Source organism: Fulmarus glacialis, unplaced genomic scaffold (assembly GCF_000690835.1).
Source record: "Fulmarus glacialis isolate BGI_N327 unplaced genomic scaffold, ASM69083v1 scaffold41772, whole genome shotgun sequence".
Taxonomy (NCBI): Eukaryota; Metazoa; Chordata; class Aves; order Procellariiformes; family Procellariidae; genus Fulmarus; species Fulmarus glacialis.
Genome location: NW_009199231.1, coordinates 1 through 15,793, shown reverse-complemented (window position 1 = coordinate 15,793; position 15,793 = coordinate 1). Strand labels below are relative to the sequence as shown.

Genomic DNA, 15,793 nt, shown 5'->3' with positions numbered 1-15,793 from the left:
AAAGAGTGTCCAAAATGCTAATCACACATGAGAATACAATGTGTTTTCATGTACATGTGGATGAAGCCAATCCTGACAATATTCTGAAAGCGTGGAAAGACTTACGACCCGTATTTTGAGAGTTCTAGGTGGAGCAGTTGACTACATTACTGCGTCAGCTTTTATTGGATTTATGTTTACATAAATATCCTTAAATATCTAGTGTAATCGGCTTTTCTTAGTGATTTCAACATGACGTGCTTAGTGTACGTTGAAGGATAATCAGGCAGCTCGCTCTAAAGGAGGAGTGAGAAAGCATTTTCTATAGGAAGATGCTAGGAAGTCAATTTTGTGCCTCTTTTGCCTGTGCATTCTTTGCATATTGTTACAATATTCTTTACTGAATGGTTTACATTTTGGCTCTTGACTCCCTGGCACTAGTCTGTAGCACACCTGAGTTGTAAGGTCAAAATCCAAGACACACATCTTTCTCTTTAGAATAATGTTAATTAATGCATGTTTTCCATATCTGTAATCTGGGTAAGCCAGTGGCCAGTTACTCTGAATTGTTTAGTCTGTTCATAATTTTGCATGGAATTTACAGTGAATCCTATTGACAGAATTTTAATTGCTCACTGTTAGAATTTAACCAGAGTTCTTTAACTATTGATATTTACTAATGTAAAAAAGAAAAAAGTTACTATTACACCATAAATTATAAGACTTTTAGGTTCCTTTTTTTTAATTACGATTTTTGAAGACACATTGTTGCCTGAAAGGCTTCATAGAGTAAACTAAGACCCTAGTGAGATGGCACTTTATTCATATGTGGCGTATTATACATATGTTTGGTATGGTATTTGTATTTATCAATGTGAAGATTAAGCATTTTTATACATTCTAGATGGTAATTTGGTGAGGAAGAAAACTTGATAGTGGTTAGGAATGAGTATAACAGGAAAAAAATGAGATGAGGAACGATAGAATGGAAAAAAAAAGTTTGTGGATGATGAGGAAAATAGTTAAAACTAGGTAGAAGACAAAAGCGGTTCTGTCTTATGTTTCACAGGCTGGATGCTGTCAGTATGTGTAAAGCATGTTTGGTACAAGTGCTAATAGTAAGCTCTGATGTGCATGCTAGGCTAATGAATTCAGGTAATACAGGTTGCTGGTGACCTCTCATTAGGTGGAAGTTAAAAGAGAATACCTGGCATAGCTTGTTCCCTTTGTGTTTTTGTTGGAAGCTTGTTTAGTATATAGAAATCTACTCAGGTAAGAGTAATTTCAGATACCGTAGTCTGTTTAAAAAAAAAAAAAAAAAAAGTAACCATTCATTGTTACTTGAGATTTCATTTAGAGCTTTTAGTTATTTTGCTTCTGTGATCTACCTGTCTATCTCTGTAATGGTGTAGAGCTGGTGGCCAGTATTGCTTCAGAGGGTGATGTAAGAAAACACTGTAGTGTAAAAGAATACAATAATCTCATTAAAGAAGCTTGTTTCTAGAGACTTTTTTCCCTTAACTGGGAGGACTTCCAGTTTTGTAACCCCGTATGTTTCTTAATTCAGTTCAACTGATGACCAAAAACTGTGCTTTTTTTCTTTAAAACAGTGTTTCTTTTTATCAGTTTTAGATCTTCCTTTCCAACTTCACTGGTTTTTGTTCCTGTATTAAATAATACTTCTCAGCTTATAATTCATGCAGTTGTCAGCTAATTTAATTTCTTTGGGTTGTATCTGTAGATTGTTCATTGAAGTGTTCTGGTAATGTAAATATATTTAAATGTGAAACATTAAAAATATACCAATTTATGCACTTCATTTATTCATGCATAGTCTCAGTTCTGTGAGACCATGAGTTTAGGTCAGAAGAAATTGTGATTAGACTTCATCAAGCACTTTCTGCTCTGAGTGTAGGTTAACTGACAGCATATTTTAATATATTAGCATTTTCTTGAACAGTTAATTTTATATAAAATATAACACCCCTTCACTTCTTCTAAAATGACAGTGTGTCTAGGTGTGTAAAGCATTTAGCTTGTAAATATAGAAAGAGGTTTTTGTAGTTCAGGCTGTGGTCTTTCTACATTCTACTAGCCCTGGTTAGACAAGTGCAGTTATCCAGAAACTAAATCCATGTACCTGCAAATACATCCACCATCTTTTTTCCAATGAAACATTTTAGGAACTTTAGATACTGTTAAGTAGAGAGAGTTTTCAGGTATCACAGTTCAGTAATAAACCTTTACATATCAGCATTAATGTCCAAATGCAAACAATTGGGTCAGTAGAATTTTTTTCATGTGGAACAAGAAGTATCACTATCACATGTAGTTTTGGGGGATAATGATTCAAATTTAGCTAGGATTGTTGGTAGTGATGCTTTTTTAGTATCTCCTGTAAAGTACTAGAATATTAAAAATAAGAATAAATTTTAAAAGTATTTGGGGTGCTGCCACATCTTTCCAGTATATATCTGTAGGATATCTGTTGCACTAAAACTTTAGGTACTAAAGGGTTAATACTGTCAGTGATCCACTTGATAGTAGAAAGGAGCAGTGGATCTGTTAGACATCTGTATTATCAGTCTTCCTTAGACCTCTGGCTAGCACAAAGTATGTCAGTACTGCGTTGATCCTAGGTGTTCACATACAGACTCTATGTAGGAAATATCAATTTTGCTCCTTTATCTTTTTGTCAAGAGTATCAGCTATGCAGGCAAATTTCTTAAACTGTGTTTTGCGTTCCACAAAATGCTGTACTCTGTTCAGTAAACTGAGCATTAGTTAGTTTGATCTATCCCTTCTTTGTCAGCATGAGGTAGGTAGGAACTGCATCTTCAGTATACTTTTTTTTTTAGAAGATGCACCTACAAGCCTTGTTTGCTACGCAGCTGTTCTTAGTACCCTGTGAATATTTGTACATCTGAGCTAAGACAAAACCAAAAGTTTTTAGAACAAAGTGTTGAGGTTAAAGAGAAGGTAGGTTTGTTTGCCTTTAAGTTTAAAAAAAAAAAAAAAAAGCTGGTATTTGAACCTCACTGGAATGTAGCCTTTGTTCTGATTCTTCAGGTTTCCTAACAAAATGATAATTTCCTATTTTTAAGTGTTATTTTTCACCTTAATTTTTAGTGTTCTCACTTACTGCTTAGATCTTTCATGCTAACAATGTTGATAATCTTTTGATAAGGGGTTTGGGGGAGTTGGTCAAGTAAGAGAAGTTGTGTAGTACATGACTGAGTTGAGTGATCAGTCTGTGTCCTGGTTTCGGCTGGGATAGGGTTAAATTTCTTGCTAGTGCTGTGTTTTGGATTTAGTATGAGGAGAATGTTGAGATACCCTTCCGATTCTCTCCCCGTCCCACTGGGCGGGGGGGAGTGAGTGAGCGGCTGCGTGGTTGGTTAAACCACGACAGTCTGATACAATTACAACTACGTTGTTGAATTCCTTTTAATGTTTTTAATAAATTTGGCTGTAAGGGATGTGGCTATGTATGAATACCTGCTTGCTATTCAGATGCCAACCTGAATATTAGCTTGCAATTCCTGCTTGGAATCATTGTTCAAATCATTCAAATCCTGTTCAAATCACTGTGGGTTTTTTTGGCTTGTTTGTTTGTTTGGGGGGTTTTTGTGGTGTTTTGTTTTGTTTTTTTGGGTTTTTTTGTTTTTTTTCTAATCTAGGATGAAACAGGTGCCTATTTAATAGACAGAGACCCGACCTACTTTGGGCCAGTGCTGAACTATCTCAGACATGGAAAACTGGTTATTAACAAGGACCTAGCTGAGGAAGGTAAGATGTTACTAAATCTCTTGCTTTCTTGTCACTTGCTTATTATTTTTGCTGCTTTTGAGTCACCAAAAGTAACTTACAAGTAGATGGTAAATCTTAATCAGTGTAGCATTTCGATCTGTTTCAAGCGAAGCTGATAGGTATCACAGGGTTACAGTATATGCTGTTATTTGAGTGTTTTGAGTATGATTCCTGATTTCACAACCACTGTCCACTGTTAGAAATAGAACATAAATATTCAAACATGAGGGGAGATGCCTTTTGTCGTATAATCTTGTGTCTGTCCTGTATGACTCTGAAATATTTGAGTTTAGTCCTCTTCAGGCAAAAGAATACTGGCTGTGAAACAAGCTTTACAAGATGTAAAGTGAAGTAAGAGTTAAGTTCTGGGGTGTTCGGATGTGTGGAATATGCTCTTGAAGAGTAAATTCTGCCCCCAGCTTCTCCCTCTCTGTCCCCAATTCATATCAATTTTACCCTAATGGAGGATGACTGTTTTAAACCATATAGTACTAAAATTGTATTGATAAGGTATTGAAGAAATCGACCAAAGAGAAATACAGTCTAACAATATTAGCAGTAAATAATGTGAAATATATTTTCCATGTGCATTGTTAAACACGTAGTATGTGTGGAGAACAGGTAAGGCTTGAACATGTGAGTGGGAGCAGTCTGTAGTATGTATCTTTAAGCTTTTGTTTCAGGGTGTAAGATGTCAAATGACAGGAAGAAAACTTCTCTGCACACTAGCAGCTGCAGAGCTTTTCAGTAGGACTATTTGAATTTGTTTCCTATTCCAGCCTGAGGCGGGGCCTGAGCTATGGTCGTCCATCAGTCTGCTATGGAATGGCATTTGTGCTCCTTTTTTTTTGTTTCCTGCCTCTCATTCTGTATGTGAAATGGCATCAGTTTTCTTCGGGGTTTTTTTAGGACAGTTTTTCAGAATGAGCTAAACTTTGAACTACACATGCCTGAAGGAAGCCAGAATCGTTAGGTTGGTAAATGAACTTTTCCTAGGGCAAAATAAGTCATTTTGTATAGCTGTAGAGAAGATAAGGAGCTGGTTGGTGGGTTTGGCCTGGAATCTTTGGTTACACTCTCTTTCCAAAAAATGTTCTCATACTAGGTGTACTGGAAGAGGCTGAATTCTACAATATCACATCACTAATAAAACTGGTAAAGGACAAAATAAGAGAAAGAGACAGCAAAATCTCACAGGTGAGGCTGTTTTCTGGTGTGTTTTTGATTATTTGTTCTATGGCAAGTAGTGGGTGGGTTCCGTTTTTTTTTCCTTAACTGCTCATTTCCCCAGTAAGATGCTGAATGGCTGCCTTCATCACTGACTGAGCTGGAACCATTGGTACGCAAAGATTAATATTCTTAACTGCCAGTACCTGCCAGTCTGCTTACAAAGGGCACAGACGTATAGTTCCAGTTCTTGTTCAAAAACTGAAAACATTCTAAAGAATTGTTGAAAAATGTCTGTTAATAGTAGAATTTGTCATAATACCATTTCTGGAAATAGCTATTTTAGAAAACAGCTTTTGTAGAATATATTTTTCTCATATACATCTAAATACTCTGAATATGATGAGATTGCCTAACTACGGTATAACTGCTGTTTATACGGTATGTTTATACAGCATGCATACAGATGCTGTTTTGCTCCTGTCATACGCTTTTGTAGCAAAGTTAGTTTCTTTATTTGTAGTGCTCTGTAGTTGGGAAGACTGTGCCTCTTCTCATAGCAGCTCATGAATATTTCTTCATGAAAGTGAATATGATAGAGAAACTGTTATGTAAAGAAAGTATGCAAGTTTGTTCTTTAACTCTGCTACTCTGGCCTTCCCTGATAACTGAGTCTTCATGGAGATATTACAAACTCACATTGCCAAATTTCTCTTGAAGCTGGGTTGTGGGATAGCAGAGTTGCTCTGATAGCATTTTCTAAAGGGTTTCAACTTCAGTGGTCCTAGTTATTCATTGCTCTGGATGGGAAACTTTGACAGGAAAATAAAGACATTTTTGAATATGGTCAGACATTCCTTAAAGTTAGGTAGGCTTCTGCAGAACTTCAACCTTGATTTTTGAATGATGTGGTTTGCTACCACATGGAACGATAGGTAAGTCTTAAGATTATTTTGTTACAACTGTTCAGTAGCACTTTTAGTCCCTGAAACATTCATGAAGCATGGAGTCTTCTGCAAGGTGATTCTGAACACATCAGTTTTCTTTAAACAAAAAAAAAAAAGACAAGGTGTTCAAGGTGGTGTGGCTTACCATTTCTAAAGAATAAGGGCAACTTTACACAAGTCACAAACATAGTGAATTCCATGCTGTGTTGAGCATCTTATATTTCTTCTTGAAGGTGCCAGTCAAACATGTGTACAGGGTGCTGCAGTGCCAGGAAGAGGAACTCACTCAAATGGTTTCCACAATGTCCGATGGCTGGAAATTTGAACAGGTAAAAAAACCATATAGGATATAATTACAAAGTCTTCTAAAAATTTAGTTATGTGACAGAGGAGTATAAAGTCAACTGTACGCATCTTTTCAAGTGCAGTCATTTTCAGAAATTGGATAGATAAAGATACACAGTTAAGTTAAAATTTGATATTTGTATTGTTATTTGTCAGAGAACAAAAAAACTGTAGCTTTCCAGGAAGTAAATTGTGCTGACTTTCTATGAAAACATTTACATCATGTTTGAAATGTAATTCTTCAGTGTCTACACACAAGCATTTGAAGGGTGAATAAACCAAAATTAACTAATACAAGTTTATACGAATGGTAGTCAGATATAAAGAGCTCTGGGTAAAAGAGGTGAGCTTGGGAGATAAATGTTTGTCAGGCCTAAACAATGATTCTTCAGATAAAGGACTGATATGGATAGGAGGGAGAACTTAACCAGCATGGATGTGAAGCTGGATAGGTGTGAGCTACGTGTATGTTTTCATTCTTTGCACTGCATAAAAATAGCTTTGTGTGTACATTCAAGAATACATTGTAAAATTGGAAGAAGATCTTTCTGTTATCTTTGCTAATCTCTGTAAATAAGAAACTAACTACGTGGCCTCTTCATCCTTCACGTTCCCAACCTACCAGCATATTTAAACTGCATTGGAGCAATGAATCTGTTAACTCTGGAGTGAGACACAAGTGCTCAGCTGCCAGCATCTTTTTCAATGTCTGGTGCCAACTGTAGGAGAGATTGGAATAAGCACAAGCCTCTTATCCTGCCCGGTCTCACTCTAATAACGCAACAAAGCAACATTTTTAAAAAGTACAGCACACGAAGGTAAAAGAGAACATTTTGTTTATATTCGATGAAATGTGTAAGGTGCTGGTGTCATGGAGACAGCCACGATCAAATAAACTAAACGAGCACAGAGAAAGCTTCTTATGCTTCAGTTCTCTGGCTCAAGTATTACCAGGTCTGTTTGGTATGCCAGAAGCTGAATGTTGTTTAAGTCCCTGAAAAAAGCTCTCACTTAATGCACATGATTGTTTTTCTGATCAGTGCATTGACAAAGGTTTTTTTGACATTCTTCTTTGTCATGAGAAACTAGCTTTTGTTACAAATAGAGCTTTTTTACTTTTTAACAGATTAAATGATACTATGGCTTTTACCTGTCCTAAAGCCTTGTATTCTTTGGAGTGTAATACTGCTTTGACAGTGCAATTGCTGAAAGAACTATTATAATGTCTTTTAGAATTTAGAATCTCCTTTAGAACTGGAAAATTCCAGTGGTTTTCTTGAACGTTATATCTTTGTTTCATCCAGCTTTCTCCCTACTTCCTCCCTCCCCAATGTTGCTCTCTCTTGGACACATGGTTTGAAGTAGATAAACACAACGGCTGTATGGTCCCATAATACTCAGCTTCTCATTACCTCAGACTAGGCCATTTTTTCCTTTGGTTGTATTACAGACCTGCTTTTAGCAGACATCATTCACTTGAAACATGATTAGAATATTCTGTATAATCTAAACAGTTTTACTGTTAAGATTTGAGAACACTGTAGCATTTCTGTAATTTTTTATTTTTTCTAAACCTGTGTTGCTCAGCAGCATGCTGCCTTCAAGAAGCAGTCTTTGGGGTGGCACCTACCATGCTTTGTACATATTATCATCGTTGGGATAGAAATCATCAGCTTTTTCAGAGGAGTAATATTCCTATGGGTTGAGAGTCCTTGTGCTCTGTGCCCCATATAACATGTTTAAGTGGTTGGTTTTGATCAAAAATATTTCTTTCTCCTTAACATTTCAAAATTTTCTTGTAAAATACAATTGAATGTGGTGATTAAATAGAAGTAAAAGGTGTTTAACTTCTGGTGCACTTACGCGGATGTATTGATGCACTTTTCCAAAGGATATGAGTGAAAGCGCTGCTAGAATACTGTGATTATGTATCAGTCCCAGTCCAAAAACTACTGCCAATAGTTGTGCTGCCCCACTTTTGTGATTTTAGTGGGTTATTTTGAATGCGATTTTTAGCTTCAATTGTTACCTCTTCAGGCAATCAGGAAAAACAATGTTTTGGCAATACTGCATAATGAGAAACTTCGGGCTATACAAAATTGCTGCGTACAAAGGCTTTAGACAGCGGTGGTGTGTCAGTCATGTAAATTTTAATGATTAATGTAACCTGAGTCTGTCACCACAATGCTGTTCACTATATGAGGAGGACGGTATTTAGCTGCTGCCTTCAAAATTATTCATAACAATAGCAGGATAAAAATAAATTTACTCTTCATGAGCTTTCTCATCAGTAGTAATCTCTAGTTTACGCAGAATAGGCAGTTGTTGTCTAGTTCTTCACACTTAATTTAAAGCTCTAATCTTTCTCAAGTGCACTGACAGGCTATGCTTTAATTTAAATGGGTTAGGAATTGTCATGTATTATTAAGATAAAATATTTTCTGTAATAACATGTTGAGAAATTTAGCTGAGGTTGTTCTGAACTTCTGAATTATGAGATGTTTGGCAAGTGTGAAAAGAGTTCTTGGTACTGATTTTTATGGGAACAAGACAGACCATTTTTTCCACTCCAGTTATTTTCTTGGATCTTCTGTAAATTACCCCTTCTAAAACCAATTTAGAGCACTCAACTTTTTTTCCTCTAGTTGACTTCATATGTTTCCTTAGCTGTATTTTGTTTATCCATATCTGGAACAAGATGAAGCTCTTTCATACCCAGGCTTGATACATTGCTTTACATAACACTTTCCAGTTTTATATCCATGTTACCTTCTGCACTTGGCAAGTATGACAGGAAAATAATGCTCATTTTCATAATGCACCAAACTTTATGTTTTTCAGAGTAGTTGGCTATCCCACAGTGATATGGGGAGTTTTCTGACTTACTATCAGTAACTCTTAACTTCCCTTGAAATTACAAAGGGCTTTGCAACTGCCTCCATAAATTTTAAGTATGTTGAAATGAAGGTTGTAGCTTGATAGCAAGCTGTTCTAGTGGCAAGTAAATGTTACCTGAACGTTTGAGCTCATCTGTTATTTGTACGATTTGGATAACGGTATGTGCTTCAGCTTTACAAAGGTTTCTTTTTGTGTTTTGCTTTGATTGGTTATTTCAGCTTGTCAGTATAGGTTCCCAGTACAGCTGTGGCCGGGCCCAGCAGTCAGAGTATCTGCTGATAGTGTCACGGGAAGTGAAAGGGGAAGAGAGATGCTTCCAGAAATGCTGCAGTGAGGTGTGTCACACCATTCTTTTTGCCCTCACACTGATATGCTTGGCCTCCTTGCGTTTCTGCTGCTTTCAAATCATTCCACTTTATTCCTGGATGTACAGCACATAGTAATTTGTGTGTATTTGTGACTGGCTTTTATTTATATTCACGGTATTTCATTATACATTATGAATATTCATATTGTAAAAATAATTTTAAAAAGCAACCAAACAAAAGACCCCTAGTTATTTAGTTAAAGGTTTTTCTTAAGAAGAGTTCTTACCTTCTCAGTAGGTAACTTCTTTTCCTTAAATCTTCCTCCAAAGTTAACAGCCTTTGATCTGTATTTGTTAAGTAGAAGTGGTACAATTTAAACATTTGGAGCCCTGTAAATAAACCTTTGAGTTCACTGGATTCAGAAAGGGACATTTCTGTGTAAATCATTGTTCCAGTTTGAGTGTATTTCATCCACCTAATAGCCAGTTAAGTTCTGAGTTTGAACCCTTTATTTCTGGTAACTCAGAACTTAACTGGGTTTTTTAGGTGAGTGAAATATATTCAAACTGAAACAACAAACAACAGAATTTTTCAGAAATAAAATATGGAGGAGTGAGGGAAGAACAAAACCAGCAGTTTTAAATCTTACCTCAAGTGGGGGTTTTTTTTGTTTGTTTTGTTTGTTTTGGTTTTTTCTCCCTTGGGAAGTTTTCTTGAAATGCAAATGAAGAATCATAGCTTCACTCATTGGCTTTTTAGGCTGTCTCATCCTTCCTGCTCCCCTCACCCTCAGGTCACTGCTTTTTTAATTGCTGTGTTACTTCCCAGTGTTCAAGAGTTTGGGAAGGATTTTTTGCTAACCAGTAACATTGGAAGCAGTTTCCAGTTCTTTACATAATTGTGCTCCATTTTGTGTCTTATATGAATTGATTTGGGAACCTGGTGTTCTCTAGTATTTTTCATCAATAAAATACTCTGAGTACTTGTTCTTTTCCTTGCTACATATATGGTTATTCAGTCTGAAAGATCAGTGTAACATCATGAAGATAACATGACGGTAAAGTGACTTGATAGGAGCAGAATCTTGCCTATGAGTTTACATGGACACTTAGCCATGCAATTCTAGATTTTAAACCTGGACTGTTGCCTAGCTATATTCTGGAATCTGCTTTCAATGTACCAAGCACTATCTGTTTCTTGCAGTTGTATAAATAACATTTCGAATGCAGTGGGTTTGCAGACTTTCTGGAACTGAGTAGAAAATGTGGCCTGTTGTTAAGGATGTGTAGAGTACAGGCAGCATGATGTTAGTCATGTGTTCGTGTCCTAGATAGCTCAAAGTAAAATTTAACATAATAAAATGGAAGATGGGGGAAGGCAATGAAGAAATGAAGGCAAATACAAAATTTAAAAAAAAAAAAAAAAATCTGGAAGGGAACGAATTTTCCTTCCTCCTAGATTTGAAGTTTGACAATTGCATTAAGAGACCTGAAATAAATATGCTTGCAGTCCTGGTGTCAGTCATCAGTGCTGAGTTTTAACGGCTGATGTGTATGTATCTTTAGCTTTTTGCAAATCCTTTGAGAAGGCAGTATAATGAACACACTATAACTCTAAAAGGTGTAGAGGCCATTCTTTCATTCACACAACTTGATTCTGTTAAAAAAAAAAGAAGAGGGGAGGACTTTCTTTTATTCTATCAACTGTTAGTATAATTTAAAAAAAAAAAAAAAAGACAAGCTTTCCAAGACAAGCTTTCTAGTGTATAAGGAGTTCACCACATCTGAAATAGAAGCAGTAATATTCAAAGTGCAAGAATATTTAAAATAGAATTTGAGTATAATTGTTAGGCAATTTACTCGGATTCGAGAATTAGACCATCACAGAAAGAGAAGGAAATTGGTAGTCTTGAAGTAGAAGAATTAGTTAATATGAGTAACTCCAGTGGGAAGCAGAGAAAGACAGGGATGCTGTTTGTGCAAGTTGGAGTGGTTATCTGTGATGGTAATACTGTTGCTAATTTGTCCTGTAAATGTACTGTATAGATTCTGAATCAATATTGTTAAACCAGTATAGCAAATCTGTATAGGCAAGTTATTGAAATGTGGCTGGTTTTGAGATCTCTCTCAATTCAGTTAGGCATGAGATTCATTCACTTCAAAAATAAGGTTCCTAAAAGTGATGCACCAGCCATTTTGCCTAGTCATAGGTGTAGAGTCATTGATTTAAGACAGGAAGAGATTCATATATTTTGCTGCCATTGAATAGCTTGATGCAGGAATCATTTGACCTATTCTCTCAGCTATACCACTTTTATCATCTGTTTTTCTTAAATAGTCTTTTTTGAAAGACACAGTTACTGTGTTACAGAGCTGCAGACTTAGGAAAAGTTCTTCAGAAAGTTACTTCATTATTGTCCCTGAAACCATTCTTAAATCTTTCCTCTTTGAAAACAAGTCTGACCATAGCTAGGCATCAGGTAGTCTCTGTTCACCTTTACTTATGCCAAACTCTTTGGGGTTTTTTTGTTTTGGTTTTTTTTTTTAACTTTGCCCTTTCTGATTGTCATCTTTTATCTTTCTTAAAAATTCAGGTTTTATGAGACAGGAACTTCCCTGTTGTTATTTCTTTGTCTTTTCAGGAAAATCCTGACCTGTATTGGCACATGAAGCAATATAATGCGAATAATTGTATTTCTGTTGATTAATTAATAATAATAATAACAATGCTTTCTATTCCTACCCTTTTTAGTTACAGCTGACAGCATACTATTGTCAGTACCCTTATTCCATGCAAATAGTCAATGGATCATGATCTAATGATTTTTCTGTGATAAGTAACATTTGCGTTTTCCTATGCTCAGTTGTGACACTGTTGGGGCTCACAGGGACACTCAAGCAGGATCAAACTGCTTTAGTAAGGAGTGTAATGAAACAAGTGATGGAAGAAAAAAAAAAAAAAGAGGAAAAATATATACGTGCATATATACATATGTATATATAAAATCATACAAATCTATGAAATTCAGAGTTTCAAAATGTTCTTTTTTTCCTTCCTTAAGTTCTTGGTCATTAAAACTCTCTACTGTTTAAGCCCCAGGAGCCAAAAAGAGTTTGTCCTTTCAGAAAGTTTGAGAAATAGTAGGCTGGATAATCTGAAATCCTTTTCCTATGCATTGTAACGCATGTTTTCCAGACCTCAGATTACTCTGATTTGTTGTAGGTTCTTTTTTTTTTTTGGGGGTGGGGGGTGGGGCAGGGATGGCCGGACAGGGGGTGGAGGAGTTTAACAATTCATTCCAGTTTATCAGCATCCTTCTTAAAGTGTTGCCACCAACACCGGGAACAATGGGGTGACTTTTGGAATACAAGTGCTAAAATACTGCTTTATTTCTGATCATACTTTCTAACACAACAGTTCAGTTCTAATCTGCAATCATTTTCCATTGGTTCTTTTTCTGCCATTACCCTTATTGCTGCTGATGCATCTCAAAAAGCTACGATGAGGTTTCTAGCATGCTATTGATACTATGCAAATAATACATTCTTAGTTGCACACATATGGTACTGCTTACAAGAGTGTCATGTGTTGGAGTTTTGAAGAACTTGCGTTTAATGTTGCAAAAGTGACTTTATCTTGAAATGCACCAGCTGATTAATAATGGCAAAAAGTCATCCAGATGTTTTGCAGTCAGCTAAAGCAATAGTCCTATCCAACTAGCCAATAAGTAGTCAGTCTGCCATGTCTCTAAAAAGACTTACGTGCAAAAGGTCAACTTACTTGGATTATGAAGCATTAGTGAGGGATGTAAGTAGCTATCAACTGAGGACCTGTCAACCTTGTTGAACCAGGATTGATGATTTGGTTGACGTTTGGATCTTGTATCATATCTACTTTCAGAGTGGTCATTTATTTCTTTTGAGTTTCAATGAATAAAGAAGTATTTTTCCTTCTGGTAGTTGTTATCATAGCTTCTCTGATATCAAGTTCTTGCCATTTTGCAAGAAGAAAAATTGACTGTATACTAAATCAAATCATACGCTTGAATTTTATTCTTCAAATTTCTCTTCAGAGAAGGTGAATTATGCGTGGCTTTATTTAAACACGTACCCCACTTTTTGAATGTTTTCTAGCCTTTGAGTGGGTTAAAAATACTGTTTAAAATAGTCCTACATTTTGCCTCAATAATTGAAGCAGTTACTTTATTTGTATTATGTGGTTTGTAGTTGCCCTATAATATATAGGATAAACTTTATACCACTTTAACAGGCTTAGAGCCAACTTAACTGCTTTTTTTTCTGAAAATTTGTGCGTGATGTTTTTTGCGGGTAGGGAAGAAAATCAACAAATCATCTCTATCTGTGAAGTAAGTCTGGGTTGATTTTCCAGCTTTTCAGTGGACTTTCTTAGTCCATTTTGTGCAACTAAGCAACTAGTTACTGTACAGGTTTTGTGATTCTATATTACACAAATATGTTATGGTGCAGTCTGCAGAGTATCCATTGTGAAAGATTATCTGACTTAACATCTCAAGATAAATGGTGTCTTTGTATTCCAGTGAGGATGTATTGGTGCTTCTAAATAACCTGGGATTTTGTAACTTCATTACATGGTTTTGGTGGAAAAAATGTCTTTATCACATGCATTTTTGATCTGCCTTTGTTCATTACATGACTATGTATGTATTTTGCGGAACTAGAGTGATGTTAGGAGTGGAGGAGGGAGGGAAAGGTTTCTGGTGATCACACACAGACAGTGTAGTTAAAGTAGGTAGCTTGAGAGTGCTGAATTTTGATTGCCAGTACTGTTCATTGGAGGCTGAGCCTTGTATGCTCTAATACCATCAGGGTGACATTGCCTAGGCCTGGCATCAAGTTGGTTCGTTGTGCAGACATACTGCCTGCTGCTCTTCGTAGACATTGGCTCTCTCTGTCTGTGGAGGTGCTTGCTTGGCTGTCTCACCACAGTGCTGGAACATCTGAGCATCTCTCTCCTCTCTCTCCTTAAAAGTACAATGAGGCTTTATTTTCTCCTGACAGTGCTGTATGGAAGCTGCTTTTAACCTTGGTCTACCTTCCACTTTTGTTGGAGGAATAATCTTATCCCTCAAGCACAGATTCTGGACTAAGATTTCGTCTTCCCTGCATCTTCCCTGCTTTATCAAGGCTTTTGGTGCTCTGCTAGACTAATGGCCGTACACAGTTTGTTTTTAGACAGATAACTACAGTGTTTCAAGTGCTGTTGCCCTAAAAAACAAGTCAAGCCTTTTCTATGGGGCCATTGCTAGGGTACTTTAATGATATAATAGAGATTGGGGAATAGGACAGCCTCGTCACATGTGTGTGGTGATTTGGTAGGTAGATTTAATATAGTTTTGGTAATGACATTTAGATACAGTGTATCTGTGCAACAGGTTGATTTTTAGGACTTTGATCTGTGTCAGTAGTAATAGCACCATACATTATCTTGTAATGCTTTTGAAATAAACCTTTAAAATAAATGAACCAGCTACATCTGAATTGATTCTGGCTTGCAAAGGCAGGCTATCTAAAGCTTCTAGCATTAGATAAAAGTGTACTGTGTGTAAAGTAAGACAAGTTACATGAAATTTCTGCCATTTGATAAACATGGTGCATACGAGGTAGTACTGATGTTGAGTATATCCTTCTTTCTCGGTATATTGTCATTTATCTTTCAATATCGAGACTTGTAGGAGCTTGTAAATACGTCACATTTCATTATACATGGCTTCCGCTTGTCGTGCTTCCTTAATTAACTTCCTTGTAACAGTGTATATGAATTTCAGATGTTAATCTTGGTGTCCCACCATACTGTGTCTTGCTGTTTTCCAGTCAAATGCAGATTTTGTCTTGGTCCACTCAAAATATGTTTTAATAGAAGTACCGTTATTCTGTGAGTAAAGTGGTGGGTGTCCTTTCAGGCTAAAGTGCTTCCTGCATGCAGCCATTTACATGTTAAATCATGCCACATTAAGATACCACATACAAACTTTTTAAAAATTAACTTTGGAGGATGGGAAGGTTTCCAGCAAATAACAGAAACACCCTACTTCTCCACTGGCCTGCCTCTGTAGCCTTTTCTTTCGCAGTATAAACATAACCGTAAATCATTAATTCTGTAAATGTTTGAAAAGAAAAGCTATGTTTATCTTATCATCAGAGTGTCAGTGTATTTGTCACCATCAAAACGTGTTTTCATTGAAGTGGAGAATCATGCTTCAGGCACAACCAACAGTCCCAAGAGTGAGGGGTGTTTGTACTAATGATGCGAATTTATGGAATTTGTTTTATGTGGAAATGCAATTGACTCTTTTTTTTT

General features: G+C 36.3%; 1 protein-coding gene across 1 annotated transcript; it reads left to right on the top strand.

Annotated features, from left to right (window-relative positions):
- Window positions 1–3,659: 3,659 nt before the first annotated feature.
- On the top strand, window positions 3,660–9,481 carry LOC104073424 (BTB/POZ domain-containing protein KCTD5-like; the record flags this gene model as incomplete). Its single annotated transcript, XM_009573178.1, has 4 exons — window positions 3,660–3,768; window positions 4,895–4,986; window positions 6,137–6,232; window positions 9,365–9,481. Coding segments are annotated over 4 exons (414 nt in total), but the record flags the coding sequence as incomplete, so codon positions are not given.
- Window positions 9,482–15,793: the final 6,312 nt, after the last annotated feature.